Here is a 16,815-nt window from a genome sequence, read left to right on the forward strand (position 1 = left end):
CTCAATTGGACAAGAAGTTTTTTCCACCTTAACCAAAGCACAGTGTCAAACACTGATTTGTCATAGAAGGAAGGGAATGTAATCCAGCAAAGTGGTACTTTGATCCGTCACAATGATTGCAAAGTAAACTTTCTTTTTTGAGTTAAGTTGTTATGGAGAAAGTTAAAATGCTTCTGCTGCAGGAATTTCAAATTCAGACAGAAAAATTTATAGAGATCAAATAAAGACAAAAGTGGGAGATGGAGGGAGGGGGTTGGCAGAAAAGAACAATGCTATTTGATTAAAAAAAAACTCAGGATGTAAAGTCCATAACAGGCTACTTAGAAGTCAGCATTACCTGAAAAGAGGCCGAGGCCATTCGTCCCAGTGAGTCATAGCCCAGAGACAGGATCTGTGCAAGACGGGATGCGTTCCGATTGAGGATGGTCTCTGCATTTCCAAAGGACTCCAACACAGTAAAAGCAGCGTTGAGCTTTTTCGCTACTCCGCCGGCAGGGTAGGGAATGAGAAACAATGTAAAATAAAGCAATAAAACTTTTCATTACAAAGGAAATAAATAAAACTTTTGAAGGCAAAGTAAAGTCATAAAACTTTTCATTATAAAGGCAGATAATAAAACTTCCAAAATGAAAGGAAAGCAATACAACTTTTAATTGCAAAATAAACAATAAAATCTTTAATTGTAAAATAAAGAAACACAACTTGTAAATGGAAAGAAAAAGAATTAAAATTTTCATTGTAAAACAATTATTTAAAACCTTTCAATTTACAATAAAAATCTTTTCATTGTAAAATAAGGCAATACAACTTCTAAAACGAAAAGAAAGCAATACAACTCTTTATTGTAAAATAAAGCACTATCTCTCTACTCTCAAGACTGAATTCTCAAACCTGTCTCCTTCCTCCAAATCCTGGTGGTGCCTGGTCAAATCTGTTTCTGGTGTTTGCTTCCCTTCCATCCCCTCCCTTACCTCAAATGGCTACACAGTTGACACCGCACGTGACAAAGCCTAATGCCTCAACTCCGTGTTTGCCTCAAAATATTGTGTCCCGGAACCCATCTCTCTCTGTACCCACCTTACCCAGTTGAACCCAGCTGCTCCTGGACTCTGTGTCCTTCTCTCCTGAAAAGGTGGATAAGTTTCTGTCAACCCTCGACTCTGATTCTGCAACTGGACCAGACGGCATCAGCCCACGGGTCCTAAAATCCTCCTCTGCCACTCTATCTCACCCTCTCTCTATTGCTATTCTCTTCACCCTCTCATTTGCTCAAGGACATCTGCCATCAGTTTGGAAATCAGCCAACATTAGCGTTTTACACAAAAAGGTGCAAAAACAGATCCTTGCAACTACAGACCAATTCAGCCTGCTCCCAATTATCAGCAAAGTCATGGAATCCATCATTGCTTCGGATATCAAATCCTTTCTCTTCTCCAATGGCGTGATCTCTGATCATCAATTTGGTTTCAGACCAGGTCACTCAACTCTGGACATGCTGCTTCTGCTGTCTCAACAACGGATGGAGGCTCTCAATACCAATCAGGAAACCAGAGCTGTCTCCCTTGACATATCACATGCCTTCGATACGGTTTTGCAACCCGCTCTGCTCACCAAAATCTCCTCCTATGGTATCCATGGAAATCTCCACGTATAATAATAATAATAATAATTCATTTATTTTGTATAGCGCTTTTCCAGAAGCCCAAAGGTGCTTTGACAGAGTGGAAAACATAATGCATAACAATACATGAAAACAACAATTGCAAAAAGACAAGAATCAATAGGGAAATATTTAAAGCAAAAGGAGGGAGAAGGAGAGGGGATAGTCAGGGGTTAAATGCTGTGGGTTGAATGTTGAATGCAGTGTTGAACAGGTGGGTCTTTAGTGATGTTTTGAATGTGGTGAGTGAGGAGGAGTCTCTGATGGTGTGAGGTAGTGAGTTCCAGAGGGTGGGAGCAGCGATGGAGAAGGCCCTGTCCCCCCAGGATCTGAATTTGGTCCGGATGGAGGGGGTCAGGAGGTTGGTACCAGCAGAGCGGAGGTTGCGGGTGGGAGTGTGTCTGGAGAGGAGGTCAGCCAGGTAGGATGGGGCCAGGTTATGGAGGGCTTTGTATGTCAAGAGGAGGATTTTGTACTGGATTCTCTGGGGGATGGGGAGCCAGTGAAGCTTGTAAAGGACAGGGGTGATGTGGTCACGGGTCCGGGAATGGGTGAGTAGACGGGCAGCGGAGTTCTGAATGTATTGGAGTTTATTGGTGATTTTTGAGGGTGAAACATAGAGGAGGCTATTGCAGTAGTCCAGACGGGAGGTGATGAAGGCTTGAAGGCATGAAGGCATGAGGGAAATGAGGGTTTCTGCAGCCGTGGAGGAGAGGGATGAGCGGAGACGGGCAATGTTTTTCAGGTGAAAGAAGGCTGACTTTGTGATCTGTTTAGTGTATTTGTCGAAGGAAAGGGTTTGGTCAAAGATGACGCCAAGATTCCGGATGTGAGGGGAGGTGGATACTGGGATACCGTCGATGTTGAGGGCAAAGTTATGGGTGGATTTTGTAAGCGTTTTTGGGCCAATGATGATTATTTCAGATTTATCACAGTTAAGCTTGAGGAAGTTGATTTGAAGCCAGGATTTTATTTCAGTGATGCAGTTTGTCAGGATAGAGTGGGTGTCGGTGGAGACGGACTTGGTGGAGATGAAAAGCTGGATGTCATCAGCGAAGCAGTGGAATTGGAGACCATGACGGCGGATTAAGTGACCGAGGGGGGACAGGTAGAGGATGAAGAGGAGGGGGCCAAGAACTGAACCTTGGGGGACACCTTGGGGGAGGGGAGCAGTGGGGGATTTGCAGTTATTGATGGAGATGAACTGGCGTCTGTCAGAGAGGTATGATTTAATCCAAGAGAGGGCAGTGCCGGTAACGTTAAAGGTGGATTCAAGTCGGGTGAGGAGGATGGTGTGATCGATGGTGTCAAAGGCAGCGCTGAGGTCGAGGAGGACGAGAATGTTGAGGTTGCCAGCGTCAGAGGAGAGGAGAAGGTCGTTGGTGATTTTGAGGAGAGCAGTTTCAGTACTGTGGTTGGAGCGGAATCCGGATTGGAATGTTTCATACAGGTTATTGGCAGAGAGATGCTGTTTGAGTTGAGTGGCTACAGCGCATTCCAAAACTTTTGACAGAAAGGGTAGGTTGGAGATGGGTCTGAAGTTGTTTAGGGTGTCAGGGTTTAGACCAGGTTTTTTTAGAATGGGGGTAACAGCAGCAATTTTGAGGGAAGGTGGGACGATGCCTGTAGACAGGGAGGAGTTTATTGTTGCAATGATAAGTGGAGAGAGAGCAGGGAGGGAGGCCTTGACAAAGCTGGAGGGGATGGGGTCAAGATGCAGGTGGCAGTTTTCATTCCTACGAGGAGTTCAGAGAGGTCAGTAGGGGAGATTGGGGAGAACCGAGACAGGGGATGGCAGGACAAGGGGGGGCAGGTGGTTGGAGGAGGAGCGGGTGCGGCGGTGGTCAAGCTGTTGTAGATGTTGTCAATTTTGCGTTGGAAGAAAGAGAGGAAGGAGATGCAGTTGTCTACTGTGAATGACTGGGTGGTGGTGTTCAGGGGGCGGAGGAGTTTGTTTATTGTCGAGAAGAGTGCTTTTGGGTTTCCGGAGCCAGAGTGGATAATTTGAGAGTAGTAGGCGGAGCGGGCGTGGGAGAGGGCATCTTTGTAGTGTTGTAGGTGGTCCTTGTAGGCTTGGGAGTGAACTGTGAGACCCGTTTTATTGCGGAGTCTTTCAAGTTGGCGAGCACGAGTTTTCATCAGGCGGAGTTCAGGGGTAAACCAGGGAGCAGAATGGGTGAAAGAAACTGTTTTGGTTTTTACAGGCGCAAGCTGGTCAAGGCAGGAGGAGAGAGTGTGGTTGTAGTAGTCAGTGAGGTCGGAAGGGGTGTGGAGGTCAATGAAGGGAGAAGTGGACATTTTTTCAGAGAGGGTGGATGAGAATGAGGTAGGTGAAAGAGCGTTTAGCTTACGGAAGTTGATAGTGCGATAATGCCTTGGTGTTGGGGCGGGGATGTTGATGGTCAGAGTGATGGCTAAGTGGTCAGAGAGGGTGAGGTCGGAGCCAGAGAGATGGTGCAAATTTAATCCAGTGGAGCAGACAAGGTCCAAAATGTGACCATGGATATGGGTAGGAAAGTCGACATGTTGAGTGAGGTTAAAGCAGGTGATGGGGAGTCAGTGAAGTCAGTGGTTATTGTGGAGTCAGTGGAGTCCATGTGGATATTGAAATCACCAAGGAGGAGGATTGAGGGGGAGAGGGAACATAGCTGGGTCAGAAAGTAGGAGAAGTCAGACAGGAATGATGGGTGTGGTTTGGGAGGGCGGTAGACGACAGCCATGACTGACTGCGTGCGACCAGAGAGTTTAGAAGCCAGGTGTTCAAATGATGGAGCAGAAGAGATGGAGATGAGGTTGGTCTTGATGTCTTGACGGTGGATAACGGCAATTCCACCACCTCGGCCCTCCGAGCGTGGTTTATTGACGTAGGAATATCCATTGGGTGTGGTGAGGTTGAGTGTGTAGTAGTCCAGAGGTTGTTGCCAGGTTTTGTTGAGACAGAGAAAGTCCAGTTTGTTATCCAGGATGTATTCGTTCAGGATGAGGCATTTGTTGTTGAGGGACCGGGTGTTGAACAGGGTGAGCTTGATGTTGTTTTGAACAGCAGGGATGAATTCAGGTGATTTAGCCAGGGTTCGTAGGCAGGAGGTGCGATCGTGTGCGTTGCTGTGACCAGGTGCGCTGGGACGAAGAGTGAGAGTGCGCTGAGCCGACCAGAGGACGGGGATGGAGTGACCTGATTGCAAATAAACAAACTTACGACCGGAGCCACGGTGATTGTACCTGGGTCGTCGTCGGAGTCCATTTGATTTGATGGCAGAGATGCATGATGGGGTGGAGCGGGTATTGAGCAGAAGGCTTGCAGACTTCCTCTCTGGTTGTAGTCAAAGTCTGGCCCTGAATGGTTTTCTCTCATCTCCCCCTTCCTGTTCAGGCTGGAGTTCCGCAAGACAGTGTTCTTGGCCCTGTGCTTTTGTCTGGTCTTCATCAATGATCTCTCAGACTCTCTGGAAAATCCTCTCTATCTCTTTGCTGATGACTCCACTCTCTGCCGCGCCATTCCTCATTCCTGAGATCGGCAGTCTGCAGCCTCCTCCCTCTCTGCAGACCTGGACAAAATCACAGACTGGTCAAACAAGTGGAACATGTCTTTCAATCCTGACAAATCTCACACTCATACTATGTCTCTCCGAAAAGACGGACTGGACAACCCTCCCATCTACTTTCTGAACAATCCTCTCCAAGAAGTTCTGGCACTCAAGCTTTTGGGTCTCACTATCTGCCATGATCTTTCCTGGGAAAACCACATTTCCAATCTGGCCTCGAAAGCCAGTCGCCGACTGGGCATCCTCCGTCGTGCGAAGTCTTCCTTGGCACACCTGAGCTCCTCACCACATACAAGGCTTTCATCTGCAGCTAAATGGAATACTGTTCTCCCCTCTGGGCTGGTGCTCCTGCCTCACACCTAGCTTGGCTTCACGCTGTTGAAACCAAAGCTTTCAGAATCATTGGAATCTCCCGTGATGAAGCTGATTGTGAGTGCCTTTGACTCACTCAGCAGGTCTTTCTGTCTTCTACCAACTCCTTTCCATCCTTGCTCCCCCTGCTCTGTTTGTGCTCTGTCCCCCAAATATTCCTACAGGTCACACAAGATCTGCCAGCAACCCTCTTCTGGTGAAATAGCCAAAATTAAGACTCTCTACTCTCCTTCACTCTTTCATTCCTCTTTACTCCCACCTCTGGAAAAAAAACTTGCACACTCTCTTCAGTCCCACTCATCCCTCCAGGTCTTTAAAACAGCTGTTCACCACCATCTCTTATCTTCCCCCATCCAAAACCTTGATCTTTTCTCCCCCCCCCCCCCCCCCCGTTAATTCACCCCAGATCCACTTTTTTGAAATGCCAACTTCTTTCCTGGAAGTCCTAGCAGCTTTGTTAATTAAAGAATGTTAATGTTAATTCAGTAGGGATTAAAGTTAGTTCTTCCCAGTCTGTGATTTCTCCCTGTGGTTTTCTCTATGTTTTTACAATTATAACAAGTCTGGCCATAAAAACTCAGGCCGAGCAGATTAGCAAATAAACCCCGCCTCCAGAAGATATCAAGCCGGCAGGCCACGCCCCAAAGTTCGTCATTGGCAGGCCACGCCCATCATGCATCTCTGCAATCAAATCGAATGGACTCCTGCGTCGACCCAGGTACATTCACCGTGGCTCCGGTCGTAAGTTTGTTTATTTACAATCAGGTCACTTCATCCCCATCCTCTGGTCGGCTCAGCGCACTCCCACTCATCGTCCCAACACACCTGGTCACAACAACGCACAAAATCGCACCTCCTGTCTGCGAACCCTGGCCAAATCACCTGGATTCATACCCGCCGTACAAAACAACATCAAGCTCACCCTGTTCAATACCCGGTCCCTCAACAACAAATGCCTCATCCTGAACGACTACATCCTGGAAAATAAACTGGACTTTCTCTGTCTCACTGAGACCTGGCAACAACCACTGGACTACTACATGCTCAACCTCACCACACCCAATGGATATTCTTACATCAATAAACCACGCTCGGAGGGCCGAGGTGGTGGAATTGCCGTTATTCACCGACAAGACATCAAGACCAACCTCATCTCCATCTCATCTGCTCCATCATTTGAACACCTGGCTTTTAAACTCTCTGGTCACACACAGTCAGTCATGGCTGTTGTCTACCGCCCTCCCAAACCACACCCATCATTCCTGTCTGACTTCTCCTACTTTCTGACCCAGCTACGTTCCCTCTCCCCCTCAATCCTCCTCCTTGGTGATTTCAATATCCACATGGACTCCACTGACTCCACGCTAACCACTGACTTCACTGATTTACTCACCTGCTTTAACCTCACTCAACATGTCAACTTTCCTACCCATAACCGTGGTCACATTTTGGACCTTGTCTGCTCTACTGGACTAATTTTGCACCATCTCTCTGGCTCCGACCTCACTCTCTCTGACCACCTAGCCATCACTCTGACCATCAACATCCCCACCCCAGCACCAAGGCATTATCGCACTATCAACTTCCGTAAGCTAAACGCTCTTTCACCTACCTCATTCTCATCGACCCTCTCTGAAAAAATGTCCACTTCTCCCTTCGTTGACCTCCACACCCCTTCTGACCTCACTGACTACTACAACCACACTCTCTCCTCCTGCCTTGACCAACTTGCGCCTATAAAAACCAAAACAGTTTCTTTCACCCATTCTGCTCCCTGGTTTACCCCTAAACTCCGCCTGATGAAAACTCGTGCTCGCCAACTTGAAAGACTCCGCAATAAAACAGGTCTCACAGTTCACTCCCAGGCCTACAAGGACCACATACAACACTATAAAGATGCCCTCTCCCGCGCCCGCTCCGCCTACTACTCTCAAATTATCCACTCTGGCTCCGGAATCCCAAAAGCACTCTTCTCTACAATAAACAAACTCCTCAGCCCCCTGAGCACCACCACCCAGTCATTCACAATAGACAACTGCATCTCCTTCCTTTCATTCTTCCAACGCAAAATTGAAAACATCTACAACAGCTTGACCACCGCCGCACCCGCTCCCCCTCAAACCACCTGCCCCCCCTTATCCTGCCATCCCCTGTCTCAATTCTCCCCAGTCTCCCCTACTGACCTCTCTGAACTCCTCATCGGAATGAAAACTGCCACCTGCACTCTTGACCCCATCCCCTCCAGCTTTGTCAAGGCATCCCTTCCTGCTCTCTCTCCACTTATCATTGCAACAATAAACTCCTCCCTGTCTACAGGCATCGTCCCACCATCCCTCAAAATTGCTGCTGTTACCCCCATTCTGAAAAAACCTGGACTAAACCCTGACACCCTAAATAACTTCAGACCCATCTCCAACCTACCCTTTCTGTCAAAGGTTTTGGAACGCGCTGTAGCCACTCAACTCAAACATCACCTCTCTGCCAATAACCTGTATGAAACATTCCAATCCGGATTCCGCTCCAACCACAGTACTGAAACTGCTCTCCTCAAAATCACCAACGACCTTCTCCTCTCCTCTGACGCTGGCAACCTCAACATTCTCATCCTCCTCGACCTCAGCGCCGCCTTTGACACCATCGATCACACCATCCTCCTCACCCGACTTGAAACCACCTTTAACATTACCAGCACTGCCCTCTCTTGGATTAAATCATACCTCTCTGACAGACGTCAGTTCATCTCCATCAATAACTGCAAATCCCCCACTGCTCCCCTCCCCCAAGGTTCAGTTCTTGGCCCCCTCCTCTTCATCCTTTACCTGTCCCCCCCTCGGTCACTTAATCCGCCGTCATGGTCTCCAATTCCACTGCTTCGCTGATGACATCCAGCTTTTCATCTCCACCAAGTCCATCTCCACCGCCACCCACTCTATCCTGACAAACTGCATCACTGAAATAAAATCCTGGCTTCAAATCAACGTCCTCAAACTTAACTGTGATAAATCTGAAATAATCATCATTGGCCCAAAAACGCTCACCAAGTCCACCCATAACTTTGCCCTCAACATCGACGGTTTCCCAGTATCCACCTGCCCTCACATCCGGAATCTTGGCATCATCTTTGACCAAACCCTCTCCTTCGACAAATACACTAAACAGATCACAAAGACAGCCTTCTTTCACCTTAAAAACATCGCCCGTCTCCGTTCATCCCTGTCCTCCGTGGCTGCAGAAACCCTCACCCACGCCTTCATCACTTCCCGTCTGGACTACTGCAATAGCCTCCTTTATGGTTCACCCTCAACAATCACCAATAAACTCCAATACATTCAGAACTCCGCTGCCCGTCTACTCACCCATTCCCGGACCCGTGACCACATCACCCCCGTCCTTTACAAGCTTCACTGGCTCCCCATCTCCCAGAGAATCCAGTACAAAATCCTCCTCTTGACCTACAAAGCCCTCCATAACCTGGCCCCATCCTACCTGGCTGACCTCCTCTCCAGACACACTCCCACCCGCAACCTCCGCTCTGCTGGTACCAACCTCCTGACCCCCCCCCCATCCGGACCAAATTTAGATCCTGGGGGGACAGGGCCTTCTCCATCGCTGCTCCCACCCTCTGGAACTCGCTACCTCACACCATCAGAGACTCCTCCTCACTCACCACATTCAAAACATCACTCAAGACCCACCTGTTCAACACTGCATTCAACATTTAACACACAGCATCTAACCCCTGACTATCTCCTCTAGCTCTCCCTCCTTTGTGCTTTGAATATTTCCCTATTGATTCTTCTTTTTTTGCAATTGTTTTTATGTTTTGCTATGCATTATGTTTTGCACTCTGTCAAAGCGTCTTTGGGCTTCCTGAAAAGCACTATATAAAATAAATGCATTATTATTATTATTATTATTGGTCAAGCAAGACCATTGTTTCGAGAGAGCTCGGTGATTGGAGAGTGACGTCAGAGCTGGAAGGTTAGACAGCAGGAAGAAGAAGACTCTCTCTCCCTGTCACCCCCTGCTGGCTGTTGTGATTTGGGTGTGGCGTCATGGCCGCCATATGCATCTGCTCTGTTTTCTGGTGAGCCCTCTGTTTTTCGCCTCTCCTGCCCTCCCCTGCCCCCCCCCACCTCTCCTTTTCCATCCTGTGTGCTTTGACATTTTTTTTTCATCCGTTCTACACCTTTGTCTTCGAGAGAAAGAGGATTGAGAGCGGGCCCATTTTGGGTACGGCCTACCAGCTTTGACGGCGCTTTGTAAGCCTTTTTTGTGCTTATAATACACGTTTGTTATTTATTTTAGTTATTTTTTTTTTAAGGTTTGGTACTTTCTTGTCCGTTTTGGACAAGTGGGGGGGGGGGGGGGGGGGGAGGTGTGGGGGGTGTGTTAATTTGCTGGTATGGCGAATACACACTCTCGGTTAGAGGCGTTCGACAGTCTAAGCGAGGAATGCATGCATTTGTGTGTGTTCCACCAGAAGGAGTCCTCACTGAGGATGTGGTACTCGCAGTGGGGAAAATAATCAGGTGCGAACATGTCCGAGCTGCCTCACAAATGAATCAAAAAGCTGTTATTTTCATGTGCGAAGAAAATTTTGTTCACGACGTCGTGAGTGCAAGTTTAATCACAGAGAGTGGTGTTTTTATGTTAGCGTCCCCCATGGATACTCCAGCGATGAAAATCGTCGTATCAAATATACCACCATTTATATCAAGCGACAAACTGATGTCAGTCCTTTCTCGGTATGGAACAATTGTGTCGAGAATGTCCATGATCCCTCTGAAGAGCCGAGACGAGAGGATAAAACATGTTATGAGTTTCCGTCGCCAAGTTTACATGGTACTTCCCGATCGTGGCGACAATACAGGGTTAAATATTTCATTTAAAGTAAAATCCGACGATCCGGAGTCTCAAATGTACGCCTCATCAGCCTCACTAACGTGCTTTCACTGTGGAGCCTTTGGTCACGTTAAACGTTTCTGCCCCAAGGTTTCGTGTTCAAAGTGTGGGGAAAATGGTCACGTCGACTGTAGACACCGATTATAAAAAAGGATAATACTCGTGTTCCTATTCAACCGACTGGAGTTAATCCTGTGAGTTTACCGGTTCCTGCTGTTCCATCCTGCAGTGAGACGAACAATAGCAGCATCCATGTGCATGTCCCGAGTCTTGAAAACGATCGTACTTCACTTCCTGTTACAGAAACCGAAGCGACCCCAACTCGCACAACCTTTGCTGCCATTCCCTCAAGTGGTGAAGGAATGGAGGACGATCCTAGTATATTGGTTCTTAAAAACGAAGGGCATCGGTTGGTAATTTTACTACCAGTAATTCAAAAAAGGTGGTATTGGAGAAGGCCAGTGTAGCTGAACACACACCTCAATGTGTTCCTCATGCTTCCATCGGGTTTGGAAAAAAGGATGGTGAATCGGGTCCTGCAATTGAGGATAATATGTCTGAAAGTTTGTGTACGAACTCTGTGGATACAGATTGCTATATGGGTGAAATAAGTGGCAACGCTGAAGATGTTGCTAAACCCTCGAACGAACCGTTACGATCTTTAGTCACTGTGAACGAGCAGACAGTGACTGACTCATCCCTCCACAGTGCTGCTCTACCGATGCAGATTCAAAACTGTGTTACTGAGTCGCTCATCGATTCGGTAGATTGTGCTCCACAAGAGGATGAAACCGAGGCTTCAACTTCTGACGAGCACAAATATCACCATGGCATCGTGGATTGCACAGTGGAGCTCTCCAGCGAATCCCCAGAGATACTGACAATTCCCATAGTGACCACGGAAGCCGACAACCTCGATCCCGGAGGGACCTTGTCAGACTTGTCGGAATCCGATGAGGATGACGAGGTGCCCGAGTTGTCTCGGTCTCAGTTGAGTCAGCCAATGATATCTCCTCAACTTGTACCTTCTTTTTTGAATGAAACCTACAGACAGCGAAATGTAGTTATCAGGGTGTGGTGGACACGATGGCTCGCTGGCGCGGTGACATCAATTCCGCGCACCAAGACAAGAGGGTGTCGGCCACGCCCGAGGGGTAGGCGTGGCCTCGGGATATACACGGGGCGCACAGCCCCAAGCACGTGAGTGCTATAGTTGAGCTTTGGAATAAAGACTCTTTTTGGTTACCCGCGTTGTTGCTTATCTTCTTGGCAAACAAGTCGTGCGCATAGCACCGCACTTCACTGGTGACCTCGACGCTGGTTCAGCCGCCGCTGACCAACAGAACGCACCATGTCAAACGATGCGGTCGCGGTGAAGCTCCCTGAGTTTTGGGAAGCTCAGGCCGAGGTATGGTTCGTGCAGGCCGAGGCACAATTCCAACTTCGAGGCATAACGGCGGATGAGACGCGTTATTACCAGCGTTATTACCACGTCATCGCCGCCCTCAGGCCCGGCACAGCCGCCCGAGTCGTGTCCGTCCTGCGGAACCCACCGGCCGATTGAATGAAACCTACAGACAGCGAAATGTAGTTATCAGGGATACATTTCCTGATTTAGGTTCATTTATTCAATCAGCAAAATAAATAACGAGAAAGGCCAAATAATTTCCACTAACAAGGTCACAGTCTTGAGATTTCGCAACACCCAATCAAGCCTTTTGATAAGGAATGAAGCAAATTACCTTTGGCACCTTGAACATTAACGGCGGAGGTGTAAACCCCAACCGCCAAACTCAAGTGCAAAGTTTGTTTCGGCGCAAAAATGGCGATGTACTTTTATTGCAGGAAACACACATCACCCAGAACGTAGAATATGATTGGTGTCGTCTTTTAGGGGGACAGTTCAGGAAGGACACTTTAGTAAAGTTTTGGTTGACTGTCTCCTGAGTAGCCAGAGATTGCACATCTCGCGGTAAAGTTCCTGATGCCATTCACGACGACGTGGATGTGTGAGGCAGGTTTCTCAACGGTGACATATCTGAAGTCCAAGTATCGAAACAAACTGGAGACTGTGGCCCTGTGCGCCAACCTGAGAATCGCATTGTCGCCGCTTCAAAGCCGAATCGATGATCTCGTCGCCAATATGCAAAGTCAACCATCGCACTGATGTGGATAATCCACATCTACAATGTTGCTAACGGAACATTTGAATTCGGCTTGTAAGTTTCACTTTCGGGTTTAATCAGTGAAAGTTGTTTATTTCATGTTGTTCATGATATCGGAACATTGAACCCGGATATAAGTTCAGATGCATATCGGGTTTTTTCAGTAAAAGTTATTCTTGTTTTGTTTATCAGTTCATGTTACATTTTAAGCTCATCATCTATTCACGATGAAGATTAAAATAAAGTTCAAACACCTTATGTTGGCGTGTCACTCTAATAATTAACGTTTTATTCTATTTCACAAAAGATACACCGCCAATGAATGTTGTGAGATTCATCTTCATCTTCTTCATCTTCATCATCATCTTCTTCATTAAATCTTCATCCGGATTCATCGTAGGGGTGGATTCATCTCTTCCGAAGCTGCTAACAAGGCAGGGAGTTTACGCCTGATTGGCTGACAATAATATCAAGTGGGCGGTGTCTGTGATCGAAGTCGCTGCTCATTCTCAAGGGGGGCGTGGTCTCTCTCTCTCTCTCTCTCTCTCTCTCCCGCTGATCACCGCTGTAGCCCCAGAAAGCTTGCAACTCCAAAGCGTCATACAGATGGAGCACCTGTAAGATGGAGAACCTACAAGATGGGGCACCTGCAAGATGGATGACCTGCAAGATGGATAACCTGCAACATTGCGTGCCTGCAAGATGGCGTACCTCCAAGATGGAGCACCTCCAAGACGGAGCACCTGCCCATTACGATCGGCTTTTTTCCAACACCTCTGGAGTGGCTCACAAGTCCCCAAGTTCATCAAGGAAAACATATCGGGAAAGCGTTATGATGTGATGCGTTCACAAACATTCCTCCAGCAGTGAACATGGTGACGTGTTACATGGTGCATTCAGAAAGGAACACGGTTGGGAAGGACACGAATGCTCTGTCGCTCCCGGCTACTGGTTGTGCGAGGTTTATCTCCTGGTCTGTCCATTTGGATCGCATTGGGATCACCAAAAAAAAAAAAATTAAAAAAAGTCTCCCTCTCTTTCTCCCTCTCTCTCTCCCTCTCTCTCTCCCTCCCTCTCTCCCCCTCTTTCTCTCCCCTTCTCTCTCTCCCCCCCTCTCTTTCCCTTTCTCAATTTTTCACTTAATTTAATCAAACACTTAATTTGCTCTTGATGTGTTCATAGCTCTTGCGTGAGCATTTCCTTTAAAATTGTTTGTGGTTTCTGTTTGTGTCCTCACCTTTGGTTGGTAAAATTTTAATACTTGCTGGTTTCTTTTGAATATCCTTTGTTCTTTTTTGGTGTGTTTATGATCCTTATACAATGTTTCTTTGAACTCGTTGCTTGGTTTAACACTGCTTTGTGGAATGGTTTTATACTTTTATAATAAAAGGATACAAAAGTCTCTCTCTCTCTCTTTCTCTCTCTTTCTCTCTGTCGCCACCTATCGGCTGTCGGTGCGCTGGGTGCGGTGTCATGGCGTCTGTTCGTGTCTTGGCATTGTAGCTCCGTGCTCGTGGTTTGTATCTTTACCCTCCCCTTACCTTTTCTCACCTTTGTTCCGTCTTTTGTGTGTCACCCTTCCACGTTATCATCCCTCCCCCCCCCCTCTTGAGAGTGAGAAAGTGAGAGAGCACACGTGGTGAGACCGGTAAAGGTTCCCCCTTAGGGCGGTTCCCTCTTCGGGTTTGTTTTTCGCCTCGTGTTACAAATCATAATACTTTTTCCGTTTCTTTTTTAGTAAATATTTTTATTTTTCGTTTGTTTACTGGAGCTTTTTGGCTTCATTAACCCTTTATACATTTATCCTTTGTTTAAACGTGCAAACGATGGCGGATAGCTCTCGTTACACGTCTCTTGAAGCGCTAACCCGGAAGCATGGGTTAGTTTGCTCACCTCCGTCGGGAATCGATGTCGAGGCCATTATCCTTGCGGTCGGAGAGTTAATCGGTTTGGATAATGTAAAAGCGGCTTCTCGCATGAATAAACGCGTGGTAATCTTTGTTTCCACAGTGCCCATGGTTGCTCAAATAGTCGAGCACGGGCTCTTCTTTGCTCTCGACGTGTTTGTTCAGGTATGTCCACTCGACACGCCGGCAGTTCGGATTTCTCTCTCTAACGCTCCTCCGTTCCTTAAGAACAAAGACCTGGTTACTGAACTAAACAAACTTGGTTCTGTCGTCTCTTCAGTTACAATGGTTCCTGTACGAGGAAAAAATAACCGTTTAAAACACGTCATGTCCTTTCGTCGTTTTGTTTATATGATCTTACCGCGTGGTGTAACCTCTTTAAATGCGGTATTGCCTTTCAAGGTCGAAGGTCACACTTATCGGGTCTTTGTCTCCACAGAGTCTCTAGTTTGTTTTGAGTGTGGTCAATATGGTCATTTAAAGGACTCGTGCCCGAAAAAGTCCACAGATAGAGTCACTAGCCTGAATGGTGATGAACAGCAGGGCTATACTGAGATCGTTGTCGATGATGTAAACAATATGGGTGGTGCTGATGCAGACCCCATTGTAGACAAACAGAGAACCAGGAAAAGAACCCTCCCACCTTCTAGCGACCTCAACGAGCCTGATAATAAGGTCTTGGCCGGTCCTCCAACTTTCGCTCAAGTGGTTAGTGAAGGTTATGGTGGAGCGCGACCTCCTCCTCAGCAGTTTCCTCCAGTTGAGGAAATTCCTCAACCTCCCCCGCCTTCAGAATACTCTGAGGGTAATGTGATAAATGCTGAAAATGTATGTGTTGGCCAGACAGCACCTGAGTCTCTCCAGTGTTCTGAGGGTAAACCTCCATGTGAGGTTGAGCCTCCATGTGTGTCCCCTGCTGAAGCTTGTGTTGATTGTGCCACCCCTCCCTCTGTGGGAAGTGGTGAGTGTGTTGGAACTAGTGATCTGTCTGTGGAATCCTCCATTGAGGCAGCTGAGCCTTGTCAAGCTCATGGTCAGCAGGGTGATAGTGCTGAAGTCTCAGATTTTCGTGTCGATGAGCCCGTTGCCTCGGCAATGGACTCTCAATGCAATGATTGTGACTCTGATGGGGGTTCTTCCGTTGCCTCACTGAGTGATGGTGAGGCCGACTTCTCATCGGAGCATGTCTCTGGAGGCTCTGTCCCTCCTGCTGAAATCGTGGATTTCCTACAAAAAACTTACCGTAAAAAGTGCGTGAAAATCTGCGATTTCTTCGTTGATACTCACGCCTTCATTAGTGGGGCTCAGGAAGTTGTACAACAATCTGCGGCCCTTCATATTTCTGATCAATCACTGAAAAGACTGAAGAGGTACCTTGTCACAGCAAGGAAAGAATTAAACCTGTAATGGCTGTGTTGCTGCCTATGTTTCTATGAACATAGCAAGCTTGAACATTAATGGTGGGCGCAGTCAGCTGCGTCGGTCCCAAACTGTGCAATTAGCCAGGAGGGAAAAGATTGATGTACTTTTATTGCAAGAAACTCGTGCCACTGCAGACTGCATGGCTGATTGGCAGCAACAGCTGATTGGCACTTGGTTTTTTAGTAATACAGATTCTGTGAGTGCGGGTATTGCTTTTTTTGTCAGTTCACGTTTGTCTGTCTCCCCCCCCCATCTTTAAGGAAATCGTACCAGGCTATCTAGCCTCTGTAGAGTTTGAATACAATCAGCAACGATTTATGTTTGTTAACGTCTATGCTCCAAGCGATAGCACAGATAGAGGAACTTTTTTTAACCAGTCCTTTAATTTCCTGAGACACCTCTCTTCTGATACGTTGTTGTGCTTAGGGGGTGACTTTAACTGTACTGTAAACTCAACTTTAGATAGGAACAGTGCAGAGCCACATCCAGCTTCAAGTAGGCCTCTTTCCAGTATAATTTCGCGGCATGACCTCAACGATGTATGGCGGCAACAACACCCAAACCTGCAGCAATTTAGCTGGTGTCGGGTTTTACTAAATCATCTTTCACTTGCTCGTCTTGATAAATTTTATATTCCTAACTCTGCTGTCAACCTTGTGACATATACGGCTATTGTCCCTTCAGGCTTCTCTGATCATTCTTTGGTAAAACTGTGCTTTTCTTTTCCTCGTTTCAAACGCCGCACCCTGTATTGGTCCTTTAACACCTCACTTCTGAGCGATCCTTTCTTTAAATCATCCTTTGTGGTTTTTTGGGACAAGGTTGTGGATTTCCAACAT

General features: G+C 47.2%; 1 protein-coding gene across 3 annotated transcripts in view; it reads right to left on the reverse strand.

Annotated features, from left to right (window-relative positions):
- LOC137439905 (unconventional myosin-XVIIIa-like) overlaps positions 1-16,815 on the reverse strand; it is a 346,703-nt gene that overhangs the window by 236,938 nt on the left and 92,950 nt on the right. For all 3 annotated transcript variants that reach the window (XM_068136130.2, XM_068136128.2, XM_068136131.2), the window contains one exon: positions 338-480. In XM_068136130.2, the coding sequence (XP_067992231.2) occupies positions 338-480 (143 nt within the window). The remainder of the gene's footprint in view (positions 1-337; positions 481-16,815) is intronic.

Source organism: Myxine glutinosa, chromosome 14, assembly GCF_964187855.1.
Source record: "Myxine glutinosa chromosome 14, kmMyxGlut1.1, whole genome shotgun sequence".
Classification (NCBI taxonomy): Eukaryota; Metazoa; Chordata; class Myxini; order Myxiniformes; family Myxinidae; genus Myxine; species Myxine glutinosa.